Below are 16,770 nucleotides of genomic sequence, written 5' to 3' on the forward strand. Positions count from 1 at the left end.
ACATCAACTCCGGGGACAATAACCCCCGTTTGGATGTATTTAAGACTTTTAAGGCGAGATACTGAAAAAACTAACAGTAATAAAATTAAAATACCCTTGACCTAAATTAAAAAATAGTGCCATACCTGGGTATATTTTTTTCTTTAATGTTTAATTTAAATATATATTTTTAAGTAATAAATAACTTAATAAGTAATTAATAAAGCGCAGATGTCACTGTCAGTTGTCAATTTTGACGCGCTCAGTCAGCTGACACTGACTACTTTGACACTTGTCAGTTGTGGTATTTAATAATTTGCAAATCCAAACGTTTGGCAATCAAACAGTATCTAAAATTGAAACATTCAATGCGGAGAACTGAAGACATAGTTATGGCTCTGAGTTACTTATCCGAAGGCGATGCGCCCCGGGATTTTCGCGTATCCTCAACGGAGAGTCACGGACATTACACTAAGTGCCTCCTTTGTTACACGGTTAAAAGAAATTTCTACTGTGCAGAATGCATTAATACAGGAAACTTCGTCCACTCGTCTATGCCTCATGCAGACAGGTTTCTATTTTTCATTATATTACAAATAAAATATTACATTATTTGACATCTTTGTTAAAAATACCATCAATCCTAGAATACGTATGTATGACATTATCTAAACTTTCGGTTCTGTGTTTCTGTGACGCGATTTCTAACGCCATATGCGCATTACGCAGCAATGTTTACAAACTTATTGTTTTGTAAAACAGTTTAAGAAATACGTATCAATCTATGGTTGACTTTGGTTTTCTCTCTCTCTTTTGGTATTGGTTTGTCTCTGTCTACCAGATTAGAATCTTAACTTAATAATCTATGATGTAACAGTAATGGAATTGATATATAATTTAATATCCAATACTATGTGATCTATCTATGTAATGTAAGTTTGACTCCACTCTGTGCAATTAGTCTCTCAACTGGACCATTGTGCGTGTAGAGCCAGACTACTAGAGTAGCCAGCCAAGCTCCTCCCAAAAGCGCAGAAGTCTCCTGGTGTCTTCACAGGCTTCACAGAGTGACCTTACCATTCCGAGCATTTGTTTTCATTGTATCTCACTGTTCCGAGGGTTTGTTTTCGTTTTGTGGCTACTGCTACACACTCCAGGATTATGTGAGCCTCACAGTTGTTTATTTTATAACTGGCTATTACAAAAAGCATTACTTACCTTAAACTTAATGAAATATCTACCTCGTAAAACATACCATCATTATATATTTCTGAAGTATGCCTATTTGTTAAAATAAACAAGCACTTATTTCCACGACTTTCTGAAGTTGTAAATCGCAATCGATGTGACATTGATAAATTATGTATTAAAATTTATTTCCCATCCCGTCCTTGTCGCCTCTGATAAATAATGACACAGTAGTCTCACAGTCGTTCATTTTATAACTGGCTATTACAAAAAGCATTACTTACCCTAAACTTAATGAAATATCTACCTACATAATAATTATCTAATTACTTACACTAAATTCTATTATACTTACTATTCGCAGCTGATAATAGATAAGTTTTATTATTATTTTACGCTAGCTTTTGCCCGCGGCTTCGCTCGCGTTAATTTATACCCTTAGGGGTGGAATTCATCAAAATCCTCTCTTAGGGGATGCCTACGTCATAGTAGCTTTATGCATGCAAAATCTCAGCCTGATCGGTTTGAAATTGATATAGTTTCATACAAACTTTCATCCCCTGTTTTATCCCCTTGGGGGTAGAATTAATCAAAATCCTTTCTTAGCAGACGCCTACGTCATAACATCTACCTGCACGCCAAGTTTCAGCCCGATCCGTCCAGTGGTTTGGTCTATACGTTGATAGATCACTATGTCATTCTCCTTTGAGTTATATATATTTAGTTTATATTAGATTATAATTTTATTTACCATGACAAAAAGCATTTGAAATATTGTATATACCCAAGATCTTTAATAAATATGATCACTAGTCCTATAACTAACAATTTTTACTTACACAAAGTCACCTGGGTAGCATTGTCTCACCTATGTCGGCCACGATGCATTATAAGGCATAAATAAAAATAACATAAAATAAATTTTAGATTTTCAGAGAAACAAGGAAAATTACTCAGACTGAAAGTAAACAGAAAACATGTGTTGGACAGATGCGAGAAATTGTTATCAAATAAAATACATAAAGACACTCTACTCACAGAAGCAAAGTTGGCCAAAGACAAACTGAATCTGTTAAAATTAGCCATAGAGCAGAGGAAGAACAATATAGAGGAGAAAAGGAAAGTACTAACTGAATTGAAACAGTGCAACAATGAACTGAGTCTGAAATTACCGAGGTATCAAAAAAGAGTAGCGAGTTTAGAGAGTCATGCTCAGCAACAACAAATTGTACTTCACAATAAAGTCAGTCTGTACAATGAACAAGCGGAATCTTTGGCCGCGCTGCGCCGGTCGAGGATACGACAGCTCAATAAGTACATATTTCCAGTATATCTGAGCTATGATATGAGGTAATTACATTATATTTAGTTAGAACATAACCTAATTCACTATTCTATTCAAATATCATAAAATTTTTTTTTATAACTGGATTAGCAAATTGACTGATGATCCACCAAATAGTATTCAGTTGCTTATGTACTCCTCTGTTCATTACATAGACCATGTTAGTTAGGATAATATTATCATGACTAACATGGTTCTTACAATACATTGCCATTCCAAAATGCTAAGATATCATGCATCTGTAACTCATAGTTTCTTTGCCATAATCACCCTTTCTCGGACACATCTTTCAAAGCAAGCAGCCTAAATGTAATATAATAATCTTGGACAATTCTCACAGCATCATCTAGTCCTAGACTAAGCAGAGCTTGTGTTATGGGTAATAGATAAGTGTATAAATAATTAAATACATTTTTCTGTAAATACATAATGTACATAGAAAACACCACACCGATACAAACAATCATACTCATGAATACAAATGTTTGTACGGTGCGAAAAATTAACCCTTGGCCATCCGAAGAAAGCAGTGTGCTGAACTTCTCAACCATAAAGACTGAAACTCCCACATAGATGAATTGGTGTACAAATTACCTGAGTAAAGATTTACAACCTTAATAATAAATGAAATTGAAACAGCCAACAGGAAACTAAAGTATAAAGATAAAGATCATAACCATATATAAAACTTTTCATATTCCAGTGATAGTATAGAAGATATGGAGTTTGTGGGTGAGGATGCTGAAGAGGTGGATCCAAAAAGGTCACAGCTCCACATTGGAGCGCCGTGGATCAATACAGATGGTGATTTCACCGCAATTCAGTCTTGGGGTCAGTATATATTTATATATTACTAACTACTTGAATAGAATATACTAGCCCCGGCTTCGCACGGGTGTACATGTATTATATATAAATCTTCCTCTTGAATCACTCTATTAAATAAATAAATCAGCAGACAGCGACAGCGACTTTGTTTTATACTATGTAATAATGATATGAAAACTGGATCTGCTAAACTTTTTGAAACAAATTATTGAATAAATTATGCCTCTAAAACAGGCTTTTACAAAGAACAACAGAATATTTGTTATTTGTAAAACGTACCGTCATTATATATTTATGAAGTATGCCTATTTGTTAAAATAAACAAGCACTTATTTCCACGACTTTCTGAAATTGTAAATCGCAATCAACGTGACATTGATAAATTATGTATTAAAATATCTACGACAAAGCTTATGCATGACAGTATATTATGTATGGGACCTAAAATATATAATAAGTTACCTAAATACTTGAAGAGCCTTCCCAATAATGTATTTAAATATAAATTAAAGAGGTTGTTGATTGACAAATGTTATTATAGTATATCGAACTTCGAGATGATAAATTTGACGAAATGTTTTATTAGTTTCATATTATTGTACATATACTTAAGTTGTAGTTTTTGTATTATTATGACATCATTCTTTTTTATTATTGTTTAACATTTAAAGTTAATATTTTATTGTAGCATTTAAATATATTGTATGCCATCTAGGCTAAACATGTCGGACAAATTCCTTGTATGTATATTATCTACTTATGCAATCACGCATGTTTTACAAATAAAGAATCTTGAATACTACTGAAATTCGACGTCACTACATATGTACGAGCTAGCATCGCACATTATTTCGCTACACTAACATTTTTTTTTACATTTCACATTTCATTTAAAATCATTTCGCATTTGTCAACAAGAATGCCGCGCGTACTCACTTATGCAGTTTTAATCAAGTTTCTATCATTATCATTTATCTGATTTACCTATTGTTGCGGGTGAATATAGCTTTGGTACAGCCCTAACAACATATAAAGGTAAAACAAATCGAAATGGCCAAGCATTAAGAAAAGAAGGAATTCATTGATTTAAAGAAGGATTTACTTAGGTGGAGTCTCGCTAACTTAATAGTTGCAAATAGATGCCTATTAGTAGATAGGGTATTGAAATCGACTTCTATATTTATGTACAATTTTTTACCACCATTAATATCTTGATGACGATCCTTCGAGCCGGATCAACACTCATTGTTTAGGTTGATTTTTTATCCTTACACGTACGCCCTTTCACGCGGGAATCATTTTTTATGTAGGAAATACTGTGTATGCAAATGTAGACAAAGAGAACGAGAAAGACCCGGCACCCTGGTTTAGCGTCTTTTTATAATAATGAATTAATGTTACAAAATGGCGGATATATAACTATAGAGCAAAGACATAATTATAGAGTTATAGATAATGTATACATTGTAAAGGTGTTTTTAAAAAAAAAATTATCTTTGGAATAATAAATTAGATTTTAAAGGAAATTGTAGTGACGCGAAAGAGTGATCACAAAAAAATAGTAAAATGCAATCACACACGATTGCGGACTCAGGTTTTCCCGCGCTAAATCTCGCTTGAAGAAATTTTTTAAATAAAAGCAGCAATTTGTTAAAAACTTATCCGGCTCGTAAGGACTAAGTATGTGGTGCGGTGTGACGTGTGCGTGTGTGTGACGTGTGCGTGTGTGCGTGCAGTGTCGCAGCACAAGGAGGCGCCGGCGCTGCACGCGGCGCACCGCGCCACCGCCGCGCTGTCGCTGGCCGCGCAGCTCGCCGCGCTGCTCGCCTGGACGCTCGACGCGCGCCTCCCGCAGCCCATCGTGCTCAGGTACCACCGCCGCGCGCACACTGCCGGACAAGTGTCCTTTCTTCTTTGTGCTCTATTCTTTTTCAAAACTAGTATGTATCGACTATGTTAAAAAATACTATTTCGTGTATAATTTGGTCTCTTATTAATTTGGGTGTTGATAATATCGATTCAATATTCCCTTACCGTGTTACGGTCGATCTGGCAGCCGGCCTCGAGTTTCCCTAGTCAAAAAATGTAGGCGAAGGCATTTTAAGTCCGCGAAAGAACTTACGAAATGCCAAATAATATTTTAAAATTTGTTAGAATGGAATAGAGGACTAGAGCGGCTTCGTTTTGTGGTATACCTCGTAGATAACGTGTGTGATGTCGGTAGCGAATACTGTAACTGGCGCGTGTACGGTGGAGGCGCTCGCTGGCGCACGAGGAGACTTCGTGCGGCGTGCGGCGCGCTGTGCACGCGCGCAGCCATCGCGCCCTCCGCCGCGCTGGAGCCGGCGCGCGCGCTCGCCGCGCTGCACGCGCTCGCCGTCGCCGCCGCCGCGGACCACGCGCAGCTCGGCAGGTAACTAGCACAGTGACTAGCGCAGCTCGCAGGTAACTAGCACAGTGACTAGCGCAGCTCGCAGGTAACTAGCACAGTGACTAGCGCAGCTCGCAGGTAACTAGCACAGTGACTAGCGCAGCTCGCGCCCTCCGCCGCGCTGGAGCCGGCGCGCGCGCTCGCCGCGCTGCACGCGCTCGCCGTCGCCGCCGCCGCGGACCACGCGCAGCTCGGCAGGTAACTAGCACAGTGACTAGCGCAGCTCGCAGGTAACTAGCACAGTGACTAGCGCAGCTCGCAGGTAACTAGCACAGTGACTAGCGCAGCTCGCAGGTAACTAGCGCAGTGACTAGCGCAGCTCGCAGGTAACTAGCACAGTGACTAGCGCAGCTCGCAGGTAACTAGCACAGTGACTAGCGCAGCTCGCAGGTAACTAGCACAGTGACTAGCGCAGCTCGCAGGTAACTAGCGCAGTGACTAGCGCAGCTCGCAGGTAACTAGCACAGTGACTAGCGCAGCTCGCAGGTAACTAGCACAGTGACTAGCGCAGCTCGCGCCCTCCGCCGCGCTGGAGCCGGCGCGCGCGCTCGCCGCGCTGCACGCGCTCGCCGTCGCCGCCGCCGCGGACCACGCGCAGCTCGGCAGGTAACTAACACAGTGACTAGCGCAGCTCGCAGGTAACTAGCACAGTGACTAGCGCAGCTCGCAGGTAACTAGCACAGTGACTAGCGCAGCTCGCAGGTAACTAGCACAGTGACTAGCGCAGCTCGCAGGTAACTAGCACAGTGACTAGCGCAGCTCGCAGGTAACTAGCACAGTGACTAGCGCAGCTCGCAGGTAACTAGCGCAGTGACTAGCGCAGCTCGCAGGTAACTAGCACAGTGACTAGCGCAGCTCGCAGGTAACTAGCACAGTGACTAGCGCAGCTCGCAGGTAACTAGCGCAGTGACTAGCGCAGCTCGCAGGTAACTAGCACAGTGACTAGCGCAGCTCGCAGGTAACTAGCACAGTGACTAGCGCAGCTCGCGCCCTCCGCCGCGCTGGAGCCGGCGCGCGCGCTCGCCGCGCTGCACGCGCTCGCCGTCGCCGCCGCCGCGGACCACGCGCAGCTCGGCAGGTAACTAACACAGTGACTAGCGCAGCTCGCAGGTAACTAGCACAGTGACTAGCGCAGCTCGCAGGTAACTAGCACAGTGACTAGCGCAGCTCGCAGGTAACTAGCACAGTGACTAGCGCAGCTCGCAGGTAACTAGCACAGTGACTAGCGCAGCTCGCGCCCTCCGCCGCGCTGGAGCCGGCGCGCGCGCTCGCCGCGCTGCACGCGCTCGCCGTCGCCGCCGCCGCGGACCACGCGCAGCTCGGCAGGTAACTAACACAGTGACTAGCGCAGCTCGCAGGTAACTAGCACAGTGACTAGCGCAGCTCGCAGGTAACTAGCACAGTGACTAGCGCAGCTCGCAGGTAACTAGCACAGTGACTAGCGCAGCTCGCAGGTAACTAGCACAGTGACTAGCGCAGCTCGCAGGTAACTAGCACAGTGACTAGCGCAGCTCGCAGGTAACTAGCACAGTGACTAGCGCAGCTCGCAGGTAACTAGCACAGTGACTAGCGCAGCTCGCAGGTAACTAGCACAGTGCGCAGCTCGCGCCCTCCGCCGCGCTGGAGCCGGCGCGCGCGCTCGCCGCGCTGCACGCGCTCGCCGTCGCCGCCGCCGCGGACCACGCGCAGCTCGGCAGGTAACTAACACAGTGACTAGCGCAGCTCGCAGGTAACTAGCACAGTGACTAGCGCAGCTCGCAGGTAACTAGCACAGTGACTAGCGCAGCTCGCAGGTAACTAGCACAGTGACTAGCGCAGCTCGCAGGTAACTAGCACAGTGACTAGCGCAGCTCGCGCCCTCCGCCGCGCTGGAGCCGGCGCGCGCGCTCGCCGCGCTGCACGCGCTCGCCGTCGCCGCCGCCGCGGACCACGCGCGGCTCGGCAGGTAACTAACACAGTGACTAGCGCAGCTCGCAGGTAACTAGCACAGTGACTAGCGCAGCTCGCAGGTAATTAGCACAGTGACTAGCGCAGCTCGCAGGTAACTAGCACAGTGACTAGCGCAGCTCGCAGGTAACTAGCACAGTGACTAGCGCAGCTCGCGCCCTCCGCCGCGCTGGAGCCGGCGCGCGCGCTCGCCGCGCTGCACGCGCTCGCCGTCGCCGCCGCCGCGGACCACGCGCAGCTCGGCAGGTAACTAACACAGTGACTAGCGCAGCTCGCAGGTAACTAGCACAGTGACTAGCGCAGCTCGCAGGTAACTAGCACAGTGACTAGCGCAGCTCGCAGGTAACTAGCACAGTGACTAGCGCAGCTCGCAGGTAACTAGCACAGTGACTAGCGCAGCTCGCAGGTAACTAGCACAGTGACTAGCGCAGCTCGCAGGTAACTAGCACAGTGACTAGCGCAGCTCGCAGGTAACTAGCACAGTGACTAGCGCAGCTCGCAGGTAACTAGCACAGTGACTAGCGCAGCTCGCGCCCTCCGCCGCGCTGGAGCCGGCGCGCGCGCTCGCCGCGCTGCACGCGCTCGCCGTCGCCGCCGCCGCGGACCACGCGCAGCTCGGCAGGTAACTAACACAGTGACTAGCGCAGCTCGCAGGTAACTAGCACAGTGACTAGCGCAGCTCGCAGGTAACTAGCACAGTGACTAGCGCAGCTCGCAGGTAACTAGCACAGTGACTAGCGCAGCTCGCAGGTAACTAGCACAGTGACTAGCGCAGCTCGCGCCCTCCGCCGCGCTGGAGCCGGCGCGCGCGCTCGCCGCGCTGCACGCGCTCGCCGTCGCCGCCGCCGCGGACCACGCGCAGCTCGGCAGGTAACTAACACAGTGACTAGCGCAGCTCGCAGGTAACTAGCACAGTGACTAGCGCAGCTCGCAGGTAATTAGCACAGTGACTAGCGCAGCTCGCAGGTAACTAGCACAGTGACTAGCGCAGCAGTCGCAGGTAACTAGCACAGTGACTAGCGCAGCTCGCGCCCTCCGCCGCGCTGGAGCCGGCGCGCGCGCTCGCCGCGCTGCACGCGCTCGCCGTCGCCGCCGCCGCGGACCACGCGCAGCTCGGCAGGTAACTAGCACAGTGACTAGCGCAGCTCGCAGGTAACTAGCACAGTGACTAGCGCAGCTCGCAGGTAATTAGCACAGTGACTAGCGCAGCTCGCAGGTAACTAGCACAGTGACTAGCGCAGCTCGCAGGTAACTAGCACAGTGACTAGCGCAGCTCGCAGGTAACTAGCACAGTGACTAGCGCAGCTCGCAGGTAACTAGCACAGTGACTAGCGCAGCTCGCAGGTAACTAGCACAGTGACTAGCGCAGCTCGCAGGTAACTAGCACAGTGACTAGCGCAGCTCGCAGGTAACTAGCACAGTGACTAGCGCAGCTCGCAGGTAACTAGCACAGTGACTAGCGCAGCTCGCAGGTAACTAGCACAGTGACTAGCGCAGCTCGCGCCCTCCGCCGCGCTGGAGCCGGCGCGCGCGCTCGCCGCGCTGCACGCGCTCGCCGTCGCCGCCGCCGCGGACCACGCGCAGCTCGGCAGGTAACTAGCACAGTGACTAGCGCAGCTCGCAGGTAACTAGCACAGTGACTAGCGCAGCTCGCAGGTAACTAGCACAGTGACTAGCGCAGCTCGCAGGTAACTAGCACAGTGACTAGCGCAGCTCGCAGGTAACTAGCACAGTGACTAGCGCAGCTCGCAGGTAACTAGCACAGTGACTAGCGCAGCTCGCAGGTAACTAGCACAGTGACTAGCGCAGCTCGCAGGTAACTAGCACAGTGACTAGCGCAGCTCGCAGGTAACTAGCGCAGTGACTAGCGCAGCTCGGCAGGTAACTAGCACAGTGACTAGCGCAGCTCGCAGGTAACTAGCACAGTGACTAGCGCAGCTCGCAGGTAACTAGCGCAGTGACTAGCGCAGCTCGCGCCCTCCGCCGCGCTGGAGCCGGCGCGCGCGCTCGCCGCGCTGCACGCGCTCGCCGTCGCCGCCGCCGCGGACCACGCGCAGCTCGGCAGGTAACTAGCACAGTGACTAGCGCAGCTCGCAGGTAACTAGCACAGTGACTAGCGCAGCTCGCAGGTAACTAGCACAGTGACTAGCGCAGCTCGCAGGTAACTAGCGCAGTGACTAGCGCAGCTCGGCAGGTAACTAGCACAGTGGCTAGCGCAGCTCGCAGGTAACTAGCGCAGTGACTAGCGCAGCTCGCGCCCTCCGCCGCGCTGGAGCCGGCGCGCGCGCTCGCCGCGCTGCACGCGCTCGCCGTCGCCGCCGCCGCGGACCACGCGCAGCTCGGCAGGTAACTAGCACAGTGACTAGCGCAGCTCGCAGGTAACTAGCACAGTGACTAGCGCAGCTCGCAGGTAACTAGCGCAGTGACTAGCGCAGCTCGCAGGTAACTAGCACAGTGACTAGCGCAGCTCGCAGGTAACTAGCACAGTGACTAGCGCAGCTCGCAGGTAACTAGCACAGTGACTAGCGCAGCTCGCAGGTAACTAGCACAGTGACTAGCGCAGCTCGCAGGTAACTAGCACAGTGACTAGCGCAGCTCGCAGGTAACTAGCACAGTGACTAGCGCAGCTCGCAGGTAACTAGCACAGTGACTAGCGCAGCTCGCAGGTAACTAGCACAGTGACTAGCGCAGCTCGCAGGTAACTAGCACAGTGACTAGCGCAGCTCGCAGGTAACTAGCACAGTGACTAGCGCAGCTCGCAGGTAACTAGCGCAGTGACTAGCGCAGCTCGGCAGGTAACTAGCACAGTGACTAGCGCAGCTCGCAGGTAACTAGCACAGTGACTAGCGCAGCTCGCAGGTAACTAGCGCAGTGACTAGCGCAGCTCGCAGGTAACTAGCACAGTGACTAGCGCAGCTCGCAGGTAACTAGCACAGTGACTAGCGCAGCTCGCAGGTAACTAGCACAGTGACTAGCGCAGCTCGCAGGTAACTAGCACAGTAAAAACGTATAACAGTGAACCCAGAAATGAAGTTAGTAAGAGAGCACTGCATTCGCAGATATCACACAACAGTCTGCCACAAATATCAAACAAAATACACTGTTTGACATCCCACAGCCCTTGCAAAAATGACTCCCTACTTCCTACCCGAACTTCTTGCATATAGCAATATAGTGACAGTGGGTCCGTGTGCAGGGTGGAGACGTGGGCGAGCGAGGAGGTGTTGTCTGCGGGCGAGGCGTGGGCGGGCGCGTGGGCGGCGCCCGACGACGGCGACGACTGCGACCCGCCCGAGCACCTGCACTGGCCCGAGCCCGCTGAGGTAGGACGAACATCGGTACTGAGCATGGCGTGAACTACTGCTACTGCTAATCAAGACCAACTATAAATTAAAGTCATTAGTTCTTTACGACTCTCGTACGAATGTACATAAATTTGAAAATAGAATAATGTATCAATTAAATGAAATTGTTTGTTCTAATTCCTAAAACAATTTGAAAATTTATTTAAAAAGGTAGCTGTTCTTGCGTCTTCGTGCACGTGGAATTTAACTTTATTTTGCCAAAATAAAATATTTTTCTGAAATAAACTTTTATTTAGCCTAAGTTACTTCTTATTAAATCAGCTACCTGTCAAAAAATGGTCCGTCAAAATCGGTCCAGCCATTTCAGAGATTAGCCGGAACAAATAGACAGACAAATATCGTAAAAAAATGTTATGTTTGTATGATGTATCTTTTGCTCTAATTTTAAAATCGTAATTATACTAGTAATAACTTCAAACGCTCAAGTTATCTTGGGATCTGTCGATCTGACCAATATTGAGAGTGGGTGGGGACGTTGCAGATGGAGGAGTTGAGCAGCACGCCGCCAGCACCGGCGCCATCGCTGGTGACGTCAGCCGCCGCCTCACTGGCGTCCATGTGGCGCGGCTGGACCAAGTGACGCTCGCTGACCTCTCGTGACGTCGGCGGCCACGTGGCGCGGCTGGACCAAGTGACGCTCGCTGACCTCTCGTGACGTCGGCGGCCACGTGGCGCGGCTGGACCAAGTGACGCTCGCTGACCTCTCGTGACGTCGGCGGCCACGTGGCGCGGCTGGACCAAGTGACGCTCGCTGACCTCTCGTGACGTCGGCGGCCACGTGGCGCGGCTGGACCAAGTGACGCTCGCTGACCTCTCGTGACGTCGGCGGCCACGTGGCGCGGCTGTGACGCTCGCTGACCTCTCGTGACGTCGGCGGCCACGTGGCGCGGCTGGACCAAGTGACGCTCGCTGACCTCTCGTGACGTCGGCGGCCACGTGGCGCGGCTGGCCCGGCTCACTGCGGCTAGTGGCACCACCATGCTTTACCAACTTTTTCTTTCTTCTATAGGATCTAGGACATTTCGACTAAGTAATTCCTACGGCGTTCATTGGTATGTAGATCTCAAACTTGTATATGACATTTATTTCAGTATTGTATTGTTCTTGGAGAAAAAGTATGACATTTAACATTATAGTGTAAGAAACGTATACTAGAAATTAACCAAAAGAAGCAAAAAATTATATCTGAATCTGTGACTACATGTTGTAAACTTAAATGAGTTTTTTTTTGTCACTTGAAATGTTATATTGCCATCTACAATATTTGCAATAGAGCTAATTTTATACCTTTTTTTATATGATAAATGACAACGAACTAATGTTGCCAGACAAATACTACTAAAATGGTAGTTTTTCGTACTTTAAGATATTTTGTAAACTAATTGTTGACCATTATAAATCATGTATTAATGCATGAAATAATGGTGTAAGTTGTTACCTATAAAATGGTTTACCATCATGGGTGACCATCAGATCGACATTCCAAAAATCCATTTAATATAAGATTGTAACTTTAGAAAGTGTGTAAAATTCAGTGTCATTTATAAAATGTAATCTAGAACGTTGTTTATTTTGAAATTGTTATTAAAACCTGTTTAGCTGTTTTTGCTGGATTCTGTAACGATATCTCAACAATATTTTAAATAACTTGCTTGTACCTTGTTTTATAGAGAAACTAGCAGACCCGGGCACGCGTTGCTGTGGCTAAGGTTCTTGAATAAAATAATACTCTGACTATAAATTGAGATGTAAGCTATCCTATCTTTCAAGTTGGATCAAATTGCACACAATGTACAAATCAAATTTGCAATCGGTTCAGTAGTTTAGGCGTCCATCGCGGACAAACAACGTGACACGTAATTTTTATATATAAAAAATAACAGAATTTAAATTTACTAATGTTCGCTACAAAGAATCTGTTGTACATGTAAATGTATTGCATGTATTTTTAAATAGTGAAATGTTATGATTAATAAGATATTATGTACAATCGGCTACGAAAATATGTGACACGATGGAATAGTTAATGTTGGTGGTGAAGTGTGAAATAAATAGTAGTATTTGAAGTTGTCAACTATATTTCTTTGCCATGAAAGTCTAGTGCCTTATTAATATTCGAATGCATCCTGAGAATACATGAATATAGAAAATATTGTCATATTAAGAATTGACCATTCTCCGGATATGATTATGTACATAACTTTATTTGCATGCGCCAGAATTGTGCTTTAAATATGACTAAATGTGTTGCACTGTATGTAAGATTGTTATTGCAGTATAAAAGATTTAAGCCCTAAAATGCAAAACTACTATGAGTAAATAGTGAGATTATTAATATTACTGGCAACTCTTTTGATTTGGCAACGGTCGTCCGTTGCACTTATATATAGTATACTTTAATTATGTGGTTGTACGGACATTGTATTGTGTCTCTTATTATTTTGTGATTTATTTTTAATACAGGTACATTTTACGTAATGTGTGTTTGATTTATATCCCACTAGCTTTTACCCGCGGCTTCACTCGCTTTATATCAAATATTTTTTTTTTAATTAAAAGTAAATCTATATTCATTCTAATACCTCCATGAACATGATGTACAAAATTGCATCATGATCGGATCAGTAGTTTTTGCGTGAAAGCATAACAAACAACCCTACTTTGACATTTAAAATTTTATTAAGGATTAAGGATGAAAATAAAGTAAAACTCATGTATAATTCCATAAATTAAATATATTACAAAACATTACTATAAATACGACTAGTACAATACTGTTAACAATAAATGCATAAAAGATACGTTAATACTATAAAACAAAATGCCTTCTAAATTTTTTAACCTTTCGAACGTTTAACTGATCTGTGCACCCCTCTTAAACCGTATTACCGTCTTATCACAGATCTGTGCCCGCAAAACCGTGACTTTTTAGCCAATTTAGTCCTTATTCAAAACAAAATAAGATTGAAACGCATTTGATCAATACAGCTGGCGCGCGCATACCGCCTCTTCACTTCAGACAGACGACAAACATTCGAAAGATTAAACATGTTAAAAATTAGTGGAACAAAATTGCAGTCTTAATTATGAAAATTTTGGTAGTATTTTAATATATTTTACTGGCAACATTCACGCTGAAGCGTGCTAGATCCGACAAGATAAAGTTTGCAAAACAAAAGCGTGCTTAAAACTCGTTTAAATAGTGTTGGTATGCATAGTGAGACTAGAATACATTCTAAATCGACAGTACTTATATAAATCTATAGTAAAATGAAAATAACTCCAAGTTCCGTTTATTTTCATTTTATTATACATTTAAATACAACATGACTAATCAGATAGGATTGAAAGACATCAAATAAAGCCTTCGCACACAAGTCGTAGCGTAATTGTGTATGAGTGGATTTAAGAAGATATTTGAATCACCTCTCATATTGAAATCTGTGTGTGGTCACACTAAATTTTATAAAAAAAAAGTATAATAATTTCGATGTACTATTGAATTACACACAAGTAGAGAGAAGCGTATTGTAAGATCATTCATTATGCACATACTTAATAAGAGACGATAACTCAATAACTTAGGCTGCTGATATACAGTCGGGCACTTGCCTCATTTTGGAAGAAAACAGCGCGTCGCAGTACAACATTTCAACCGAACTCTACCGATACGTTATCGAATACAAACGAATCGAAGCGTGTTGTAAAATTTAAAATCAGACGATGACTCAATACCTTAGGCTGCTGATATACAGTCGGTTACTTGACTCATCTTGGAAGAAAACGGGGTGTCGCAATAGAATATCTGAAACGAAGTCTATTGGTACGTTTCTCGTATTAGACCAACTTTACAACTGACCGACTGTATATCAGCAGCCTTACTTCTGCAATTATGTTTCACTATGGTCTGTGTGTGATGGTTCTGAATTCTATTTGACTTGATCTTGGGCGACATGACTGTAGTATACATAGCAAAGTAGACCTAGTGTGGGTCGAGGTAAGGTCTAGTTTAGGTGTGTGGTCGCTGCCACCGACGGCGTCCCGCACACAGCGCCGCCTGCAGCCTCTCCACGCGCTCCAGTACTTCCGCACCCGGTGACAACGAACGCTAAGTATACACAAGAAATAAACGTTTTTATTTACTAGTAAGTTGACGTGTTACCGCTTTCTATGCGGGGTCGGTTTTTTATATAAATACCTAATGCATTTCATTGCCCGGAGAATATTAGTGTGTTATATATATAAAGCATAGTTTATTAAAGTAATATAAAAAAAAATACAGTACTAACACGAGAGGCGTGTTCGTGTCATAAAATAAGTTATAATAAATAGTTGATATATTCATTCATTCATAATTTAAGAGCTACGCTCTTGTCGGTGGAGCTCTTGCCACTTTCCGTGATCTTCCATCATGCTCTTTAATTCTTGATACGACACGACTCCCATTTTGTCCTCAGTTTGTTTGATGTAGCTATTCCTTGGTCTTCCCCTACCTCTCTTTCCTTCTATTTTCCCCTCAAGAATAATTTTCATGAAATCATCGTGCCATATCAAGTGTCCTAACATTTTTCCTCGTCTGTTTGTTTGTAGTTGTAGTTGATATATAATATCTATATTTTAAAAATATTTTGACGATCTTAGTGATTTATACTGCTTTACTTCTAATCGTTGCTGGTTTCATTTTTCACATGGTGTAAATGTATGATTAAATAATCATATACATCTGAATGTTTACTATGAAAAATGCATGTATTTATCAGTTGTTTAGTACTCATAACACAAGCTATACTTAGTTCGAGACTAGATGGCGTATTCATTTCCTAATACCAAAAATGGATTAACACCGTAGGATATATATGTATATATATGTCAGATGTAAACTCACCGGCGGCGTGCAGAGTACCGCGTGGTGCACGTGGCGAACCGGGTCTGGGAGCACGTGCGTGTTGGCAGGCCCGTGGATGACCGCGCGGCGCACGTGAGTGGGCGAGTCGATGGCCACGTGCGGGGCGTCGCACCCACCGGCGGCCACGTGTCGCCGCGCGGGCTGCTGCACGCCCACCGTCCGCACTCGCCCGCGTCCGCATCGCTACGTTTGTCATACTATTACCTTTTTTTCGGGCTACTCAACTACCAAATGCTGTTGGCCGCAGCTAGTCTTTACAGCGTACCGGACGATAGGAGGCAAATGCAGATGGCACTCCAAACCAAAGGAAAGACTTATGAAGCGGATTAAGGCCAACTCCCGCCTGACAGATACGACTTTAGTCAGAAGACAACGTTAGGGGTTCGAACCTCGGCAGGCTGTCGTAATGCCAATTCCCGTGGGCTAATTATGTAACTTCGTTCGCAACGATTTTCGTATGTAACGTAGTGAAAATGACGTCATCTGTCAATAATGCGATCATATAGACGCCATTTGACGCTGTCAACTAGCATTGCAACGTAAACGCAACTTTACATATCGATAAAAATTATTTCTATCGAATGTCGATTTAGTAACCTCGTTGCAACGTCACGTAATCGCTATTTTGCCGAAATGACAGCGTGGAATTGAAACGGTTTTTACATTATGAGAAACAATTTAGAAGGTGTTTCTTTTGGTTACAATCTTTAAAATATCAGCATTAGCAGCATTATTTATCTTGTTTTGGTAATTTTCAGTATTACATATATTTTTATTATAT

At 45.3% G+C, this 16,770-nt stretch overlaps 1 protein-coding gene across 1 annotated transcript; it reads left to right on the forward strand.

The window, feature by feature from the left end:
• Nucleotides 1–296: 296 nt before the first annotated feature.
• Nucleotides 297–11,922, forward strand: LOC131852334 (beclin 1-associated autophagy-related key regulator). The gene is made up of 7 exons (XM_059203000.1): nucleotides 297–550; nucleotides 2,095–2,517; nucleotides 3,216–3,343; nucleotides 5,077–5,209; nucleotides 5,565–5,753; nucleotides 10,915–11,041; nucleotides 11,565–11,922. Exons 1-7 carry the CDS (start codon nucleotides 348–350, stop codon nucleotides 11,661–11,663), a joined length of 1,302 nt encoding a protein of 433 aa, XP_059058983.1. The 5' UTR covers nucleotides 297–347; the 3' UTR covers nucleotides 11,664–11,922.
• The last annotated feature ends 4,848 nt before the right edge of the window (nucleotides 11,923–16,770 follow it).

This window comes from Achroia grisella, unplaced genomic scaffold, assembly GCF_030625045.1.
Source record: "Achroia grisella isolate CSIRO2021 unplaced genomic scaffold, CSIRO_AGI_Agris_v1 utg842, whole genome shotgun sequence".
NCBI lineage: Eukaryota > Metazoa > Arthropoda > Insecta > Lepidoptera > Pyralidae > Achroia > Achroia grisella.

Coding starts and splice junctions, on each gene's coding strand:
- LOC131852334 (XM_059203000.1), top strand. CDS start 348: ATGCGGAGAACTGAAGACATAGTTATGGCTCTGAGTTACTTATCCGAA. Junction 3,344..5,076: donor CACCGCAATTCAGTCTTGGG/GTCAGTATATAT, acceptor GTGTGCGTGCAG/TGTCGCAGCACAAGGAGGCG. Junction 11,042..11,564: donor ACTGGCCCGAGCCCGCTGAG/GTAGGACGAACA, acceptor GGGACGTTGCAG/ATGGAGGAGTTGAGCAGCAC.